Below are 14,183 nucleotides of genomic sequence, written 5' to 3' on the forward strand. Positions count from 1 at the left end.
AATAAAATCTGAATATTTTTCTAGAAAACTCTGGTGCTGACCTTTAAGTTTAAGTTATGATATGATACTTCCCAAATATTCAATTCCTACATATTTATAGGTTTTAACATGAACCCCCCCCCCCACAAAAAAATAAAAGTTTAAAGCAACTCAAGTTATAATTTAAATAACACATGACTTGTAGTAAAAACCACTGCAATAAATCCATATTTATGAAGAATTTTATTAAGTGGAGTTATTAAAACTTGTTTTTATTTAGAACCTTTAGTTTTTGTAAAGGTGTAGCAGAGATTAGATCTTTGAACCAAACTCATATCTAAACATTTGAATCTTAGTTTGGCTCCTATGGGTCTCAACAGGTAATTTACTGAGAAAAACACCTTTGTTATTCATTCCTACTTACTAGTCATTTCTGATGGTGCATCTTGAACAAAAAATTTAAACCACATTTTACTGTAACTTTTTTCTATTCTTTATATTTTATTTCTTTTATTTCTTGTTTATTTTCTTTATTATTTTTTTACTTGTGTGCATTTTCTGTTGGTCTCTAACTCTCTGATTGTTAATCTCTGTCTCATTTTAATAAGTTTTTTTTTCTCTCATTTTTAATAAGTTTTATTTTTTCTCATAAACAAACAGCAAAAGGCTTGTGTCATAAAAGATTAAAATTTTAATCAGCATTATAAATCATTCTATAAATACATGGTTGTCATTTCATTAAGAACGCATCTTAAATAGCAACAGATAAACAAGCAGTCGGGTTGGGGGTCAAAGACTTAAACAAAAACAGTGGAGCAGCGTGAGCTGCTGTGTTTCAGTCTGAAACTGGGAATGTTGTGCCTCGGTTGGTTTGGTGTGTGCAGCTCGGCTCTTCACGTCATCACCGCTCTGGGAGACATCAGAGGAAACAGTTAGAGAAATAAACACTTGCAGAATGGCAGGTTTTTGTGCAGCTGAAGTGAACTTACTCTCGACTTTCTTTTTTAGTGGGGAGAGCGCCGCTTTTGCCTGGAAGACACAGAAATGCTTTTATATTAGCGACTGCGACGGATGCACCGATGGATCGGCGGATGACTGGAATCTGACGATATCCGACACTAGGCATCCAAACTCTTTTTTCCTGCTCCACAAATACGCTGAAGGTAAATGACCAAACTGTAACTAAAACCTTAACAGCACTAAAACTATATATATGTGGAAACAGAGCTTGGATAGAAAAAGCCTTTATTCCGATGTAACTGAGTCTGTCGCCTCAAGCAATTAATCAATTAGCATGATAAATTATCATCATTTCTATGCTGATGATTAATATTTTTGAAGAGCAATTTTGTTTTTTGAGACACTTTATTTTTTACTTAGTTTCAGGTTGAGTGTGTTGTTTTAAATTTCCATTTTATTTATTGAGTTTGGTTGTAGTGTTTTTATTTTGGATATTTAAAATATCTTCCAGTTACAGTGTTCAGTGTTCTTCACAAAATTAAAGTTTGTTATTAAGCCATTACCAATATATTACTTCAATTATTAGCATTTATTGCAATAATTTCTGGGTCAGTTTATCGTCTAGCAAAATTTATTGCAACAGCAACAGATATAGAGATTCACTGAAAACACTCTTAAAGTATTAATAATAATAATATAGATATACCGTAGAAGACTATAACAAAAATTATATCACTTTGAGAAACTGGGGGGAGAGGAACTTCAGTTTTCTTTTTTAAATATCTTATTTACCTATAGACCTCTATATGCTGCTTTCTTATAAATTATTTTATCTGTTAAATTGTAATTATTCAGCTTCTAAATCATGTTGTAGCTATTAGTTTATCTTAATTTGCTTTTTAAAGATCTCTGGTCAATATTTCATGAACTAATATGGAAAAATGTCAACAGTTTTCAGGTTTTGTCTTATTTCTCATCAGCTTTAATTAAATTAAATTCAGTTTAATCATGTTGCACCAATTCACATCCAGTGTCTCAAGGAAATTTACAAAATACAAAAAAAAAACATTTCAATTTGATCATAAATGCATTCCAATTGATTCTAGTTATTAAAAGCAGTTTACGAAGTTTCTATCTTGTGAGAAAAATCATCTTGCAGAAATACTCAGACCCTTTTATTTTGTTGTAATTTATGAGGATTTTAAGTGATTAACATAAAGAACTAGAGAAAGTGGACTTCTAACCTTCTTGATGGCGGTCCAGTCTTCCAGGATGTCGATGTCTCTCAGCATGTAGACGATAAACGGCCCTGAAACACGAAACCGGAGCTTTAACCTGAACGAACCTGTTTGTTCACAGGAGGGTCGTTAAGATTTGCTTTTCTTACCTGAAACTAGAGACACTTTCTTCTTCCTGTCCGAGCGGCCGAGCAGGTTCTTCCTTTTGCACTTCTTCCCTCTCATCTCATCGCTCCACTCTGCAGCAAAGAAAAGCAGCAGCAGAAAAAAAACACGTCTATAAATAATCACACAGAATATCAACATGAAGAAACCAACAAAGTTTCTGAAAATTTTTCTGTTTTAGTCAAAAGGAAGGAAGAACATAAGAGGGAAAGGAGGGATCGAAGTTTGAAAGGAAGGAAGAACAATATAGAAACAAAAGGGTGAAAGGAGGGAAAGGCACAAGATAGGGAAGAAAGGTATGAAAGGAAGAAAATGTGAAAGGAAGGAAGGAAGGAAGGTATGAAAAGAAGGAAATGTGGAAGGAAGGAAGGAAGGTATGAAAGCATAAAAGAAGGAAGGACAGAAAGAAGGCAAAAAAAATATAAGGAAGGAATAAAAGAAGGATAAGTGGAAGGAGGGCATAAAGGAAACATAGAAGGAGGTATGAAAGGAAGGAATGATGTAGGAAAAGAAATGAAAGGCACAAGAAATGGAAGGAAGGTATAAGAGAAGTACAGAAGGAAGTAAAAAAGGAAGGAAGGAACAAAGGACACAATGGATGGAAGGAAGGAGAAAATAATGGTGAAAGTAAGGAGGAAGGTGGAGAAACGGAACAAAATGGGAACTAAGAAAGAAAGGAAAGAAGAGTAGATGAAGGAGGAAAACAAAGACTAGAGGGAAGGATACATAAGAAGGATGCAGTGAAGGAAATAAGGAAGGACACAGAAAAAGAAAAGAGATTAACGATGTAAGGGCACAAGGAAGGAAAGAAGGATGTAAATTCATCCCAAACATGTAAAATACTGGTAATAATCTGACCGCGACTCCATGTCTACGAAACCGTTTCCATAGTAACCGTTTACCTGAGGTGAGGTCTATGTTCTGCCTGTCCTCCTCCAGCCTGCGAATCTTTTCCAGAAGCTCCGCCTTCATGGCGTCAAACAGCAGGGAGCGCTCACTCTGCAGCACAAAAACACCGTCAACCTTTAGTCACTGTGAGGCTTCCAGGTCCAAACGGGTCAATCAGACGCCACTCAGGTCAGCTGAATGACTAAACCACCAGGTGGCGACGTCAACAACACGCTCCAAAAGCCGTTTGGATCGGTCCAAGGAAGCGACAACAATCGTTCTGAATATTTGTGCGACAAGAACCATTTGCACCCGAACTATCCTCTGCACTTACTGGATGAATCTGAAGCTCAACTGGATTTATTAAAGGAGTCGGATTAAGAGGAGCTGAACGCCCACCACACTTTTTAGATTTGACACTTTGATGTGGAAGACCAATACAATCTTTACCTGCATTTTCTGTAAAAACATGTTCTAGAAAACGTATTGTTTTACATACATTTAGGAGGTTCTGATGACAAATAAGACAAAGCTTAATATTAAAGGAGGATAAATCATTATCTACAGCTCTATTTTATAGTAGGGCAGCAAGCGGCTCTTTAGACCTTAATAACTTCGGCAAAAAGTAATAAAGACCAACTAATGTATTTAAATCAACATATCATGACAAATGCAGGCTTTAGCAGTTTTTCAGATTTCTTTTATGCCATAATTGCACTAAATATCTACAAATGAAGGACTCAAAATTCAAAAGTAGGTTATTTTAATTTTGGGTCATTCTTTTGTAGATATTTAGTGCAGTTATCCCATCAAAAAATAAAATAAAATCAGAAAAACAACTTGCAATTTTCTTAAGTCTTTTTCTGTAATTATTTTGGAAACTATCTGCTGGTTTTTCAGAATAAAAAAAGAAAATTTTAATTGTCACATTACGTATAAATGTATAAACCTTAAAGGACTTTTGTAGTATTTTCCACCAATATCAGCATCCCATAGAAGAAAATGCATCCACCCACTTAATTACAAAAATGTTGCCTCTTTCTCAAAACCCATAGAAAAACCAATAAAAATGATAGTTGATTAAATGCAAGATAGATATTTATCAAGAATTATACTTTTTAAAAGACATGCAGCTCTAAAGTTTAATGTAGGACTGAGGTTTAGTGTTTGTGGTGGTTTTGATGCATGAGACTGAATCACCTCCAGGTGTTGCTTCGCCCCCTGGACTTCACAGTCGTGCTTGTGTTTGATCACCTGCAGACAAAGCTCCCTGTAAACTCCTGGAGAGGAAACCAGAGAGGCGCATGAGAGACCCGAGGTCCAAACATCCATCTGGTCATAGAGGCAGAATGACCAGACCACTTAAAATGATCAGTTTCTCGATCAGACCGATCTCCAGTCTGGATTTTACTTTTTATAGGTTTATGTTTAAGTAAAATTAACATTGTTCTTTTATTCTATAAACTACTGACAACATGCCTGTGTAATTCCAAGCAAAAATGTTGTATTTATTAGCAGAAAATGAGAAATGGTAAAAATAACGAAAAAGACGCAGTGCAGAGGTCTCTTAGATTTTTTCCATTTTGGTGTCTGTCTATAAAATCTAAGTTAATAACTGCGTCTTTAAGACACATTGTATCAGATTTGACATCACTATATGCCTGTTTTTACCAGTACTGCAAATAATCCAGCTTAAAGGAGGATAAGGTTATCAGAGTCCTTGTTTGTCGTCATGCTGGAGGTTTGATTTACCGGCCACTTGTGTTCGTATCTGCATGCTGTTCTGTAGAGCAGCCAGGGGCTCTCTGTATTCTCCAGCCTTCCCGGTCAGAACCTCGTCCAGCTTCACCTTCACCTGGTTCAGCCGCTCACGAAACAACCTGCAAACACCATGAAGTCGGCCATGTTCCTCAGCTCAGTGAGACTGTTTGGGAAAACAACACTGGGGCAGGCTGAGCAGATGAGAGCTTGAGTCGTTTTAACAAGATTAAAATTTGAGTTAATTGCAGTTGATCGTATTTTAGTCGAAAACCAAAGTATCGACAAAATAAGCAACATTTTCAATTCAAAAACCAATTTTTGTGCTTAAATATTGAATAAACATATTAGCTCAGCAATAAAGATATTTGTTTTTAATTGTTTGAGTTATTCAACCATCAGATTTCAGCTCAAGTTTTTCAAGAATCTGAGATCATTTATGTAGTTTCTTTAAAAAAAAAATCCTCCTTTATAAATGTAGCTGTGGACGTTAGCGACGTCTGTGCTGCTGCTGCATGTTTAGCATTGAGATGCTACCGTAGGCTTGAATAGCTACACTGATATGCTAACTAGTTTTAGCGCAACGGTCTTCTCTAGAGTTTCATCAGATCGTTTTTTGAAGCAACAATTAATCCCAGTGGGTCAAGAGAAGCACTTTGTCGTCTTTGCTGTTGTTTCTGGATGTCACTTATGCATCAGGGCTAATTCCTGCATATCAGATGATAAATAATAAATCAATTAATCACATGATGGATTAAAACTAGCCCAATAATTTTTATTTGTACGATTCTCCTTTTTCTCTCTTTCTACCAAAACCGATCTCCAGTCTGGTGTTTTGGTCTCAACTTTTAGACAATTTTGGTTACAGAAACTTCATAATGAATTTGATTTCTGTTTGTTTATTTATTTTGGATATTTTTAATATCTTCCATTTCCAGTGTGTCAAATGTTTGACAGAATTTAAAGGTTATTGATCTTTGAGAGTGTGTAGTTGCATTATTATGCCTGTAATGGAAAATTGTATAATGTGCTCCTCACCCCTCCTCATCATGTGCCTGCATGATGTGCCTGCATGATGAGGAGCAGCTTGACCAATCATGAGATTGGTCAAGCTGCTCTCCTATAGACTTCTACGGTGCCGTATAACAGCAGGGGACATCGTTGATCCTGGAGACTGTCTAAGTGTTACTTCCCCATTGTAGAACTCATCTGTCCTCTTTAGCATGAAAGAACAACCTTTACATCCTTTACATAGACCAACGGCCAGATCATCTGAGTTGGACTCCACAGAACCCCTGATGCATAGCAATCAGGGATTCACACCTATTGTCAAATCAAGTCTCTCTGCTCTGACCAGAACCGATAAAAGGAAGCCAGGTCCACTGTTGGTCAGAGCAGACTGACAGACGCCTTTGACTCTGTATTTCTGTTCTCACCTTGTAAGGTTTTAATAAACTTCTTATTTCTTCTCATCCAGACTCTTGTTAAAGTATTTTTTTCCCACTACAATGCTGTTACCATTATATCACTTAAAAATGATCTCTAAACAACAATATTATTGTTTATCGCAATAACTTCTGGGACAATTTATCGTCTAGCCAAATTTGCTGTGGCAGGTCTACCAGAAACACAATACAAAGGTTTTCAGCTGGGACTCATGTAAATAATAAAAAAAATACTCTGATAAACTGCATTTAAATTTTAACATGTTAAAATCCAATTAAAATGAAAAATCTGTAATTAATTAATTGAAACTAACACATTAAAGTGCTGGCTCTATTTTGAGACATGTAGTTTGGTATCTTGAAACTACAAGCACTGTGTTGCTTTGTTTAGGACAGTACATGTCCCAGTTAGTAAGCAGTTAATATCTGTAGTTATTATTTATAGAACAGCATGGGCAACATGAACGGAAAAAAAGTAAATTACTTCTCTTTGAGTTCCTGGAACTGTTTCTCCAGATCCATCATCTCGTCTAGACACTCTCCTCTTCTCCGTTCGCAGTCCTCATCGTCCATTTCTTCGGAGAGAGACGTTTCACACCAGCAATGGTTTCATTCAAACGTTTTTCCTTCCACAAGATTTCCTACCTGAACTCTCCTCTTCCTCTTCCTCCTCCTCTTCTACCTCCTCACTCTCCTCCATGTCGCTGTCCCTCTCCTCCACGCTCTCCTCCATCGTCTCCTCTCCTCCTCCCCCCATCCTCTCAGCGTCCTTCGGTTCCTCCACCTCTACGTTGGCTTCGGGGAGCTGCGACTCTCCGTCTGCCTCCATCTCCTCCTCCGGCTCCCTCTCAGCGGGTTGGGCAGGCATGGAGGGCTGGAGGGAGTATTTTACATTCAGAGGAGAGAATAATTACACATTTTATATTGTTTTCAAACAAGGAAATGGATGACACAGCTTTAAAGTGTCTATCTATGAATGTGATTTTCTTTCTTTTAGCTCAACAGATTGACTCCACTGTATCAGAAGGTATAGAAACTCCTGTTTCAAATAAAGAAAGGTGTTCTTTATCACTGAGTTCAGCTGTTTTTGGTTTATCTGCAATCGTTTAACATTTTAAGACAATTTAAAGTTACAGAATGCCAGTAAATATTAATGCAATAAGTTTAGAACCATGTTCTTCAATCACTGATTCTCAAGTGTAATGTTTCAATTGATATTTAGACAGAATTGAATTAGGCAACAAAATGTTATTGCTTTTTTATATTACTAGTATTTTATTTTGTTTTGTGTGTATATAAATATATATAAAAATGAATGAAGGGCAGATTGTGAGATACTGAGCCACTTTATGGTTCTTACCGTCTATATGAAGTAAGCTACATAAACATTGGCTTTAACCGGAAATTAATATTTTTATTTCTTAGAAAGAAATAGTATGTGTTTTTGTTTAAAATGGGTAAACCTTTTAAAATTAATTTCGATTTGTACCAAGTGACAAAAATAATAATAAATAAATAGATAATGCCTTTTAAATTTCCTCGAAAGTTTGTGCAACCGCTCCAAACAGAACTTTATTTTGGTAAAAACCGGAAGTCAAGCATTAAATCTAGACAGTTTCACTCTTCGTAGCTTCCGTGATGTCATTGAGTAAAAAACGGTAAATGGGGAGAGCGACAACATTTAAACTCAATTAAACAGCTAACTTCATCTTAATTTGAGTTGTATTGAATGTATTTCTTACTAATAAATCACGAAAGGTAGAAGTGAAAACTATTTCCTCGTATTCTTTTAAAAAGCAGCGGTAAACGGCCAGTGAAGTCAAGTGCAACACTAGCTAACATGGAAACAACACAGCGAGGGAAACACTGTTCGCCGTATTTACAGTCATCCAAACACGGCTCATTTTTTATAAACAGATGCGACGGTTAACGCTGGACAGTATAATAGGCGGGGTAACGCTGCTTAACAGCGCAGAGAAACACCGGAGCATCTTTTGGACTGATCTACAGGAGAGCAATTACTCGGATTAACAAACGCCGTTCTTCCCCTCCGAGTGAACAGGCAGGCAGCCGATGCTGTTTGTAATCAGATCACCGCCCGCCGCATCTGGCGGCAGGCAGGAAAACCCCAAAGCTCACCTTGTCTGGTTGTTGAGCTGCAGAAAGTTTGAAGTTCGGTTTACTTGTTTATTTCCATTGTGAAAAGTACTTCCTCTTCGTCTGGCTCCGCTTCTGTTCGACACTTTGCCGGACTCAACGAGCCCGTCAGCTCAGCCAATCAGCGTCGAGAAGTCCAGTGAAGTTGTCCAATAGGAAAGCCCATCCCGCAAAGGTGTCGTCCAATAAAAATGTAAGAATATCTCACACAAGCCAATCACATAATATAATATAATAATTCAGCATATTTTTACTGAACTAAAAGTAAAGCCATTCAAGAGTAGAAAAGTATTTTTGTAAAAAAGCTACTCAAGTAGCTGATCATAATATTTAATTATATATTTTACAACCAAAAATATAAAGCAATATTCAAATGTTGGTGCTTTAAAGACTAAAATAATTAATATAATTAAATAACATAATTACAGAAAGCAAACTCTGGCATTGGAAACACTTTTTAAAAATAATTTTAATATAGATATCAGAGAAAAGTGCAGTGTAGTAAAACTACTAGAAGTATTTCTTCTTTCCAAAAAGTTAGTGAAGTAATTATAACTAAGTAAATGTAGCTAGTTACTACTCTGACTTTAATGTGACATAATAAATTATTGTCTTTTATTAATATTGAAAAGATACAGAATTTAGCATGTATAATTACAGTGTAACACAGTTTTAGTCCAAAAACTCTTCATTAGGCAGAAAACTAACTGTTCCCACTGTGAAACATGGCGGTGGCAGAATCATGTTGAGGGGATGTGTTTCTTTAGTAGGGGCAGAGCTGAACCGCGCAGTTTAAAGTATTAATTCAGAAAAGTATAATAACAGATTTCAGATTTTATTTGAATAACATTGTGAAAATTATGCATCATTTGCTGTCACTTGACAGTTAATATTTTCTTTTGGTTGGATATATAAAATCTGTTTGTGTTTGCAATGGGCCAAAATGTGGAAAACATCACAAAGTTTGTAGGCAATTGAAGACCTCTGTTACTGAGAGGAAATATAGTTTTTAAATATTATATTCTATGAATAATGTGATTAAAATAAACAGTATACAAACCTTTTGCTCCCCTGCTACTATAGAAAAAGTTTTATATTTACAAGCACAAAGAAAAGTACTGATAGACATGTTGTAATGCTATTTTCAACCACCAGGTGGCACCAAAGAGCCAACGGTTAAGCAGGTTCAGAACTTCTTCATAAAGTAAAAGGTGCAGAAGATGTTATTGGTGTCAAATGTTGCATCAAACGGTTCCTGCCTTTTACTGAGAGATTACCAACTAGCCAACATGGCTGCGTGTGCAAAAATAAAAACCTCTAAATAACTGGTTATTCCCCTCCTTATAGTGTTTGTAATAGCAATAAATGGCTGTGGAAGAATTTTGTCCAACTTGAAATAATTCACAACAACACAGCTCAGTAGGAGTGAAGTGTTGACTTTGAATAGGACATCCCCAAAACTATAATTAGCTAAAGTAAAAACTAGGGAACCCTGAATCAAAATTTTATTTTAAAATATGTTCAATAATCCACCAGTGGAACTAGTACTTAAAAAAAAAATCAATATTAAGTAATTGACTTTAACCAAGCTCCTACATCTTGTTGAAAAGTTACTTGCAACTTAGCTTTGACTTATTTCAAGTGTATTAGCACTAGAAACTTGATCAAAATGTTAAGATTTTGTGTTTTTGCAGTGTTGAGGTCAATCCTGTGACAAATTAATGCTATAAGGAATTGAATTAAAAACAGGAAAAAAAATATACATTTCAAATGTTTTTATTAAAGTTGCATAAAAGAGTAACAAAATTGGGCAAAAAACAAAACCTGTTGATATCGCTACATTTGTTTTTCTAATCATTGTCAAAAAAAAACAAAGCAAAACACCTCCACCGTTACTCCGTCCTGCATGGTTTAGCTCTTGTATTTAGCATCAATGATAATCACTTGACATTTTTTTATTTATTTATTTTTTTTGCAATTTTCCCCAACAGTAAAAAAAAAAACAAAAACAGACATATCAATAACAGTCTAAGAAGATATATATAATATATAATCCAAAACCTGAATTTAGAAACAAAAATCCACTCAGCTACTGATTGAAGTTGCCTAAAACAATCCGACCAATCAGAGAAACCGCCGGGAGCTCAGTCTGGAGACGCCACAGATAAAGGCAAAAGCAATCGCACCAGAAAAATGCATCTGAATGGATTTTTTTGTTCAACTAAATGTTGTTTCAAGGCTTGGCATCAAGAGGTGCGATGATCGAGATAAAAACAGACCAGACTTAAACAGGTCCGTGTGAATAGCATTGCTTATCTAAACAGAGTCGCTTTATAAAGGCCTAAGTATTAAACACTCACTTCTAATAAGAAAAAGAAAACATTTCAAAACAAGGAGCGATAGATGAGAGATTCTCCACAGGAAGCAGAGCGTCTTACAAAAGAGTTTAACTTTACATTTATTCGTGTTACAACCACAAACCTCAGAGTTTAAACAGGATTTCATTTGATAAACTCAAAGTAGTGGATAATTGCAAAGTGGGAAGAAAATGATTTGGATATCTACAAATAAAATCTCAAAAGTGTGGAATGCATCTGTTGTCAGCCCAAAATAAAATCCCATTCATCTCACAGAGCTCTGTCATCTGAAAATAGAAACTTACAAAAATCTAAACACTTAAAATTCACACAGCAGTACCTGATGCTCAAATCTGACTTTTTTTTTTTTTTTTTTTCCTAAAATCAGATTTTAGTTTGTTTTATGTGGATGTTCATACTACTAATTAAATGCAACTGCAATCAGACTTTTGGGTACAATCCCAAAGCCACACAGCATTTAAATGTTTATGGAAATAGCAACGGATGGAGCCACCAATGAAAGTTATTGAGTAATAAGAGTCAGTATCGTTACAAGATCACAACAAGACAAAGGAATCTAATAAAAAGAAAGCCAAGTGTCATCACGCTTAGCGTCGGCCATTGAAAGTTGGATAAAATTCGATATCACTGTTCAGACTGCAAACGCTTTGAAAACTGATGGAGATGCGGTTAATGTGGCGTTCCAGTTAGCTGGGAACTCTCAGCTGGGTTTGACGTCAAACCAAAGCAAACAGCCGTCTAGTTCAGATGCCGTAATTTCAACATGGTGGCGCCCAAACATCATTTTAAGCTTTACTTTCCAAAAGCAAACTCCACTTCTGATTTGTTCAGTTTAAAGCTACATTGAATTCAGATGCACACGTAGATGTGTGTCTTGTTAAATAAAAATGTTTCCACCACAGATTACTGCTGTTGAGGTGAGAGGCGGCCATATTGCAACAGGAAGTACACTGTACAAATCCCAGTTCCCCAGAGGGAAATCCAATTTCAGAGGGTGTTCTGACTGTGGAAGCTGGAATTTCCCAGTTCAGAGTACAACTGGTACGCAGCACCAGTACCACTTATGGAAGAGGCACAAATCAAATTTGTAAGTGGGCCATGGTAGCTCTGTAGGAGCTGCAGAGGTCCACAGCTCAGGTGGTAGAATATGTTGACTGGAAAACTATAAACCAGGCCTTTATTAGGATGATGCACCAAGAAACCACCAGAAGTCCAATTAGTCTCTGCTACCCATGTAGCAGAGACAGGAAACGCGTGGAAGAAGATGAAGACATCTAAACTTTAAAAGTAGTTGTCCAAAGCAGATTTCCTTCCAGTTCATAATTATGCAACACTTTGTTAATCTACGACATAAAATCCCTACAAACTACAGTGAAATTTCTGGTTGTAAAAGTCATAAAATGTGAAAAATTTCAACCCATTTTTGCAAGGCAGAGTAGAGCTGCTCAGCAACAAAGAAAACTGAAGTACTCCTGTTTCTTTTCTTCTTTTTTTTGGTTTGTGTAACATAAATTATACCTAAGGCAACATCTGTTTTTTTTGTTTTGTTTTTTTAAAGAAAGGAGATGGAGTAGATGAAGGGAAAAGGCTGAGAAATGGATCAAATGTAGGAAGGAGTGAAATGAGAGAGCAGCAGTCTGAAAATGGGCCGTAGTAAAGAGAGAAAGGCAGACGGTAAAATGCCGGTAAATGTCGGCGCAGACGAACTGCAACATGCTGATCTGATTGGTCGGCGATCAGAAACAGATGGCTTATTCTTTGAGATGATTGGCAGGTGCCATGAGAAGAGAAGGGTAAAAAACAAAATGGCTTAAAGATGAGAGGAGAAGTGACTGCTCTGTTCAGAACAATGTGATGTCAGGGTGCTGTGGTTTTAAAAAAGGCAGCTTTTTACAGGGTTCCCTCTTTACGACTGTCAGGGTGTGTATGACAACAAGGAATAAAAAAGGAACCAGTCCTTTACCAAAAAAAGTCTGTCCTACGTAACAGCAGAATATACAGGCCCAAAAACGCTCCTTACAGATGTTGCTGTACATTATGTAGCAACATACACTAATAGCAACACAGACGTACATGTGTATGTGCAGGCTGGATTAAACCAAAATTCACATTCAGCCTATAAAAAAAGAGAAGAAGAAAAAAAACCCACTTCTGGTCTAGCTTCAAATAAAAACAAAAACATTTATTTGAAGGTCTAAAACCGGCCTTGCAGCCAGACGGCTGACCAGTGAGTCTTTCTAAAGGTTCAATCACTATTTCCAGGCATCAAAGTTTCCTCTTCGCTGTACTAAAGATAGATTTACACGACACTTTGTGGTCAGAGGTTCAGATTTTCTTCCCCCAAAAATGACACAGTGCTGGGTTTATGAAAAGAGCATATATCATCATATAATAGAGCCAGAAAACCCTAAGAAACATACACACCTCATCCAAGTCTTTTCTTTAAACAAAAAGACTCTTTTGAGTCACGCCTACTGAAACAGGAAGGCACTACCATATATAGATAACTACGTAAAGTCTGAAAATCTCTCATGGTAATCACAGAACTACATTTTTAACAATTATGTGGAGAAGGATAGCAGGAGTTATAGATTTTCAAATGTGTTGCCCTAAAAAACAACCAGAGTTAAAGCGATCAGGAGACTAAAAGCAGGGAGTCAACAGCCAGACCGAGGTGATGGCTGTTTGTGAGCATAAATTTTATCCTGTAAGAAAATTCTGGTTTTTTTTTTCATTAATTAGCAGGATTTTGTTTGATTTATCATTTATAAGTCAAGTGAAGGAGAACAGATGAAGTATCTCTATCATCAATCGAGATACTAATTAATGATCTGATGTGTAATGATGGCAGAATGTGCCACGTGTTCTATGACTTTGTATTTTTATTATGTAAAGCACTTTGAAATGCCTTGTTGCTGAAATATGCTATACAAATAACATTTGGTTAGATTTTTTTATTTGATCTCAGCTCCCTTCTTCTAGCCACAACTAGCATAGCTTAAGATAGATTTTTTTTCCTGACCTACATCTTTACTTAAAGATGTTGGTCAAAACTGGAACAGTAATTGTACTGGTTCAGATTTTTATCCCAAGTTCTCCACTGTAGTTAATTACAGGAAGACTTTCTGACAGAGCTTTTAAATCCCCCTGAAGTCTGCTGGTTTGTTAGATCTCCAATCTCTTGGATATTTAATTTTCCATGCTGGAAAGAGAAA

The 14,183-nt window shown here is 36.3% G+C and overlaps 1 protein-coding gene across 1 annotated transcript; it reads right to left on the reverse strand.

Annotated features, from left to right (window-relative positions):
* Positions 1-647: 647 nt before the first annotated feature.
* On the reverse strand, positions 648-8,721 carry brms1 (BRMS1 transcriptional repressor and anoikis regulator). Its single transcript, XM_015033387.1, has 10 exons — positions 8,573-8,721; positions 7,079-7,307; positions 6,918-7,008; positions 4,983-5,110; positions 4,431-4,510; positions 3,245-3,341; positions 2,327-2,416; positions 2,184-2,248; positions 969-1,008; positions 648-888 (listed from the first exon to the last, which is right to left on the reverse strand). Exons 2-10 carry the CDS (start codon positions 7,299-7,301, stop codon positions 881-883), a joined length of 822 nt encoding a protein of 273 aa, XP_014888873.1. The 5' UTR covers positions 7,302-7,307; positions 8,573-8,721; the 3' UTR covers positions 648-880.
* Between the last annotated feature and the right edge of the window lie 5,462 nt (positions 8,722-14,183).

This window comes from Poecilia latipinna, unplaced genomic scaffold (genome assembly GCF_001443285.1).
Source record: "Poecilia latipinna isolate Pla-1442-1.1 unplaced genomic scaffold, P_latipinna-1.0 Scaffold267, whole genome shotgun sequence".
NCBI classification, from domain to species: Eukaryota; Metazoa; Chordata; class Actinopteri; order Cyprinodontiformes; family Poeciliidae; genus Poecilia; species Poecilia latipinna.

Coding starts and splice junctions, on each gene's coding strand:
- brms1 (XM_015033387.1), bottom strand. CDS start 7,301: ATGCCTGCCCAACCCGCTGAGAGGGAGCCGGAGGAGGAGATGGAGGCA. Junction 3,342..4,430: donor GGGCGAAGCAACACCTGGAG/GTGATTCAGTCT, acceptor TTTGTGCTGCAG/AGTGAGCGCTCCCTGCTGTT. Junction 2,417..3,244: donor GAACATAGACCTCACCTCAG/GTAAACGGTTAC, acceptor TCTTTGCTGCAG/AGTGGAGCGATGAGATGAGA.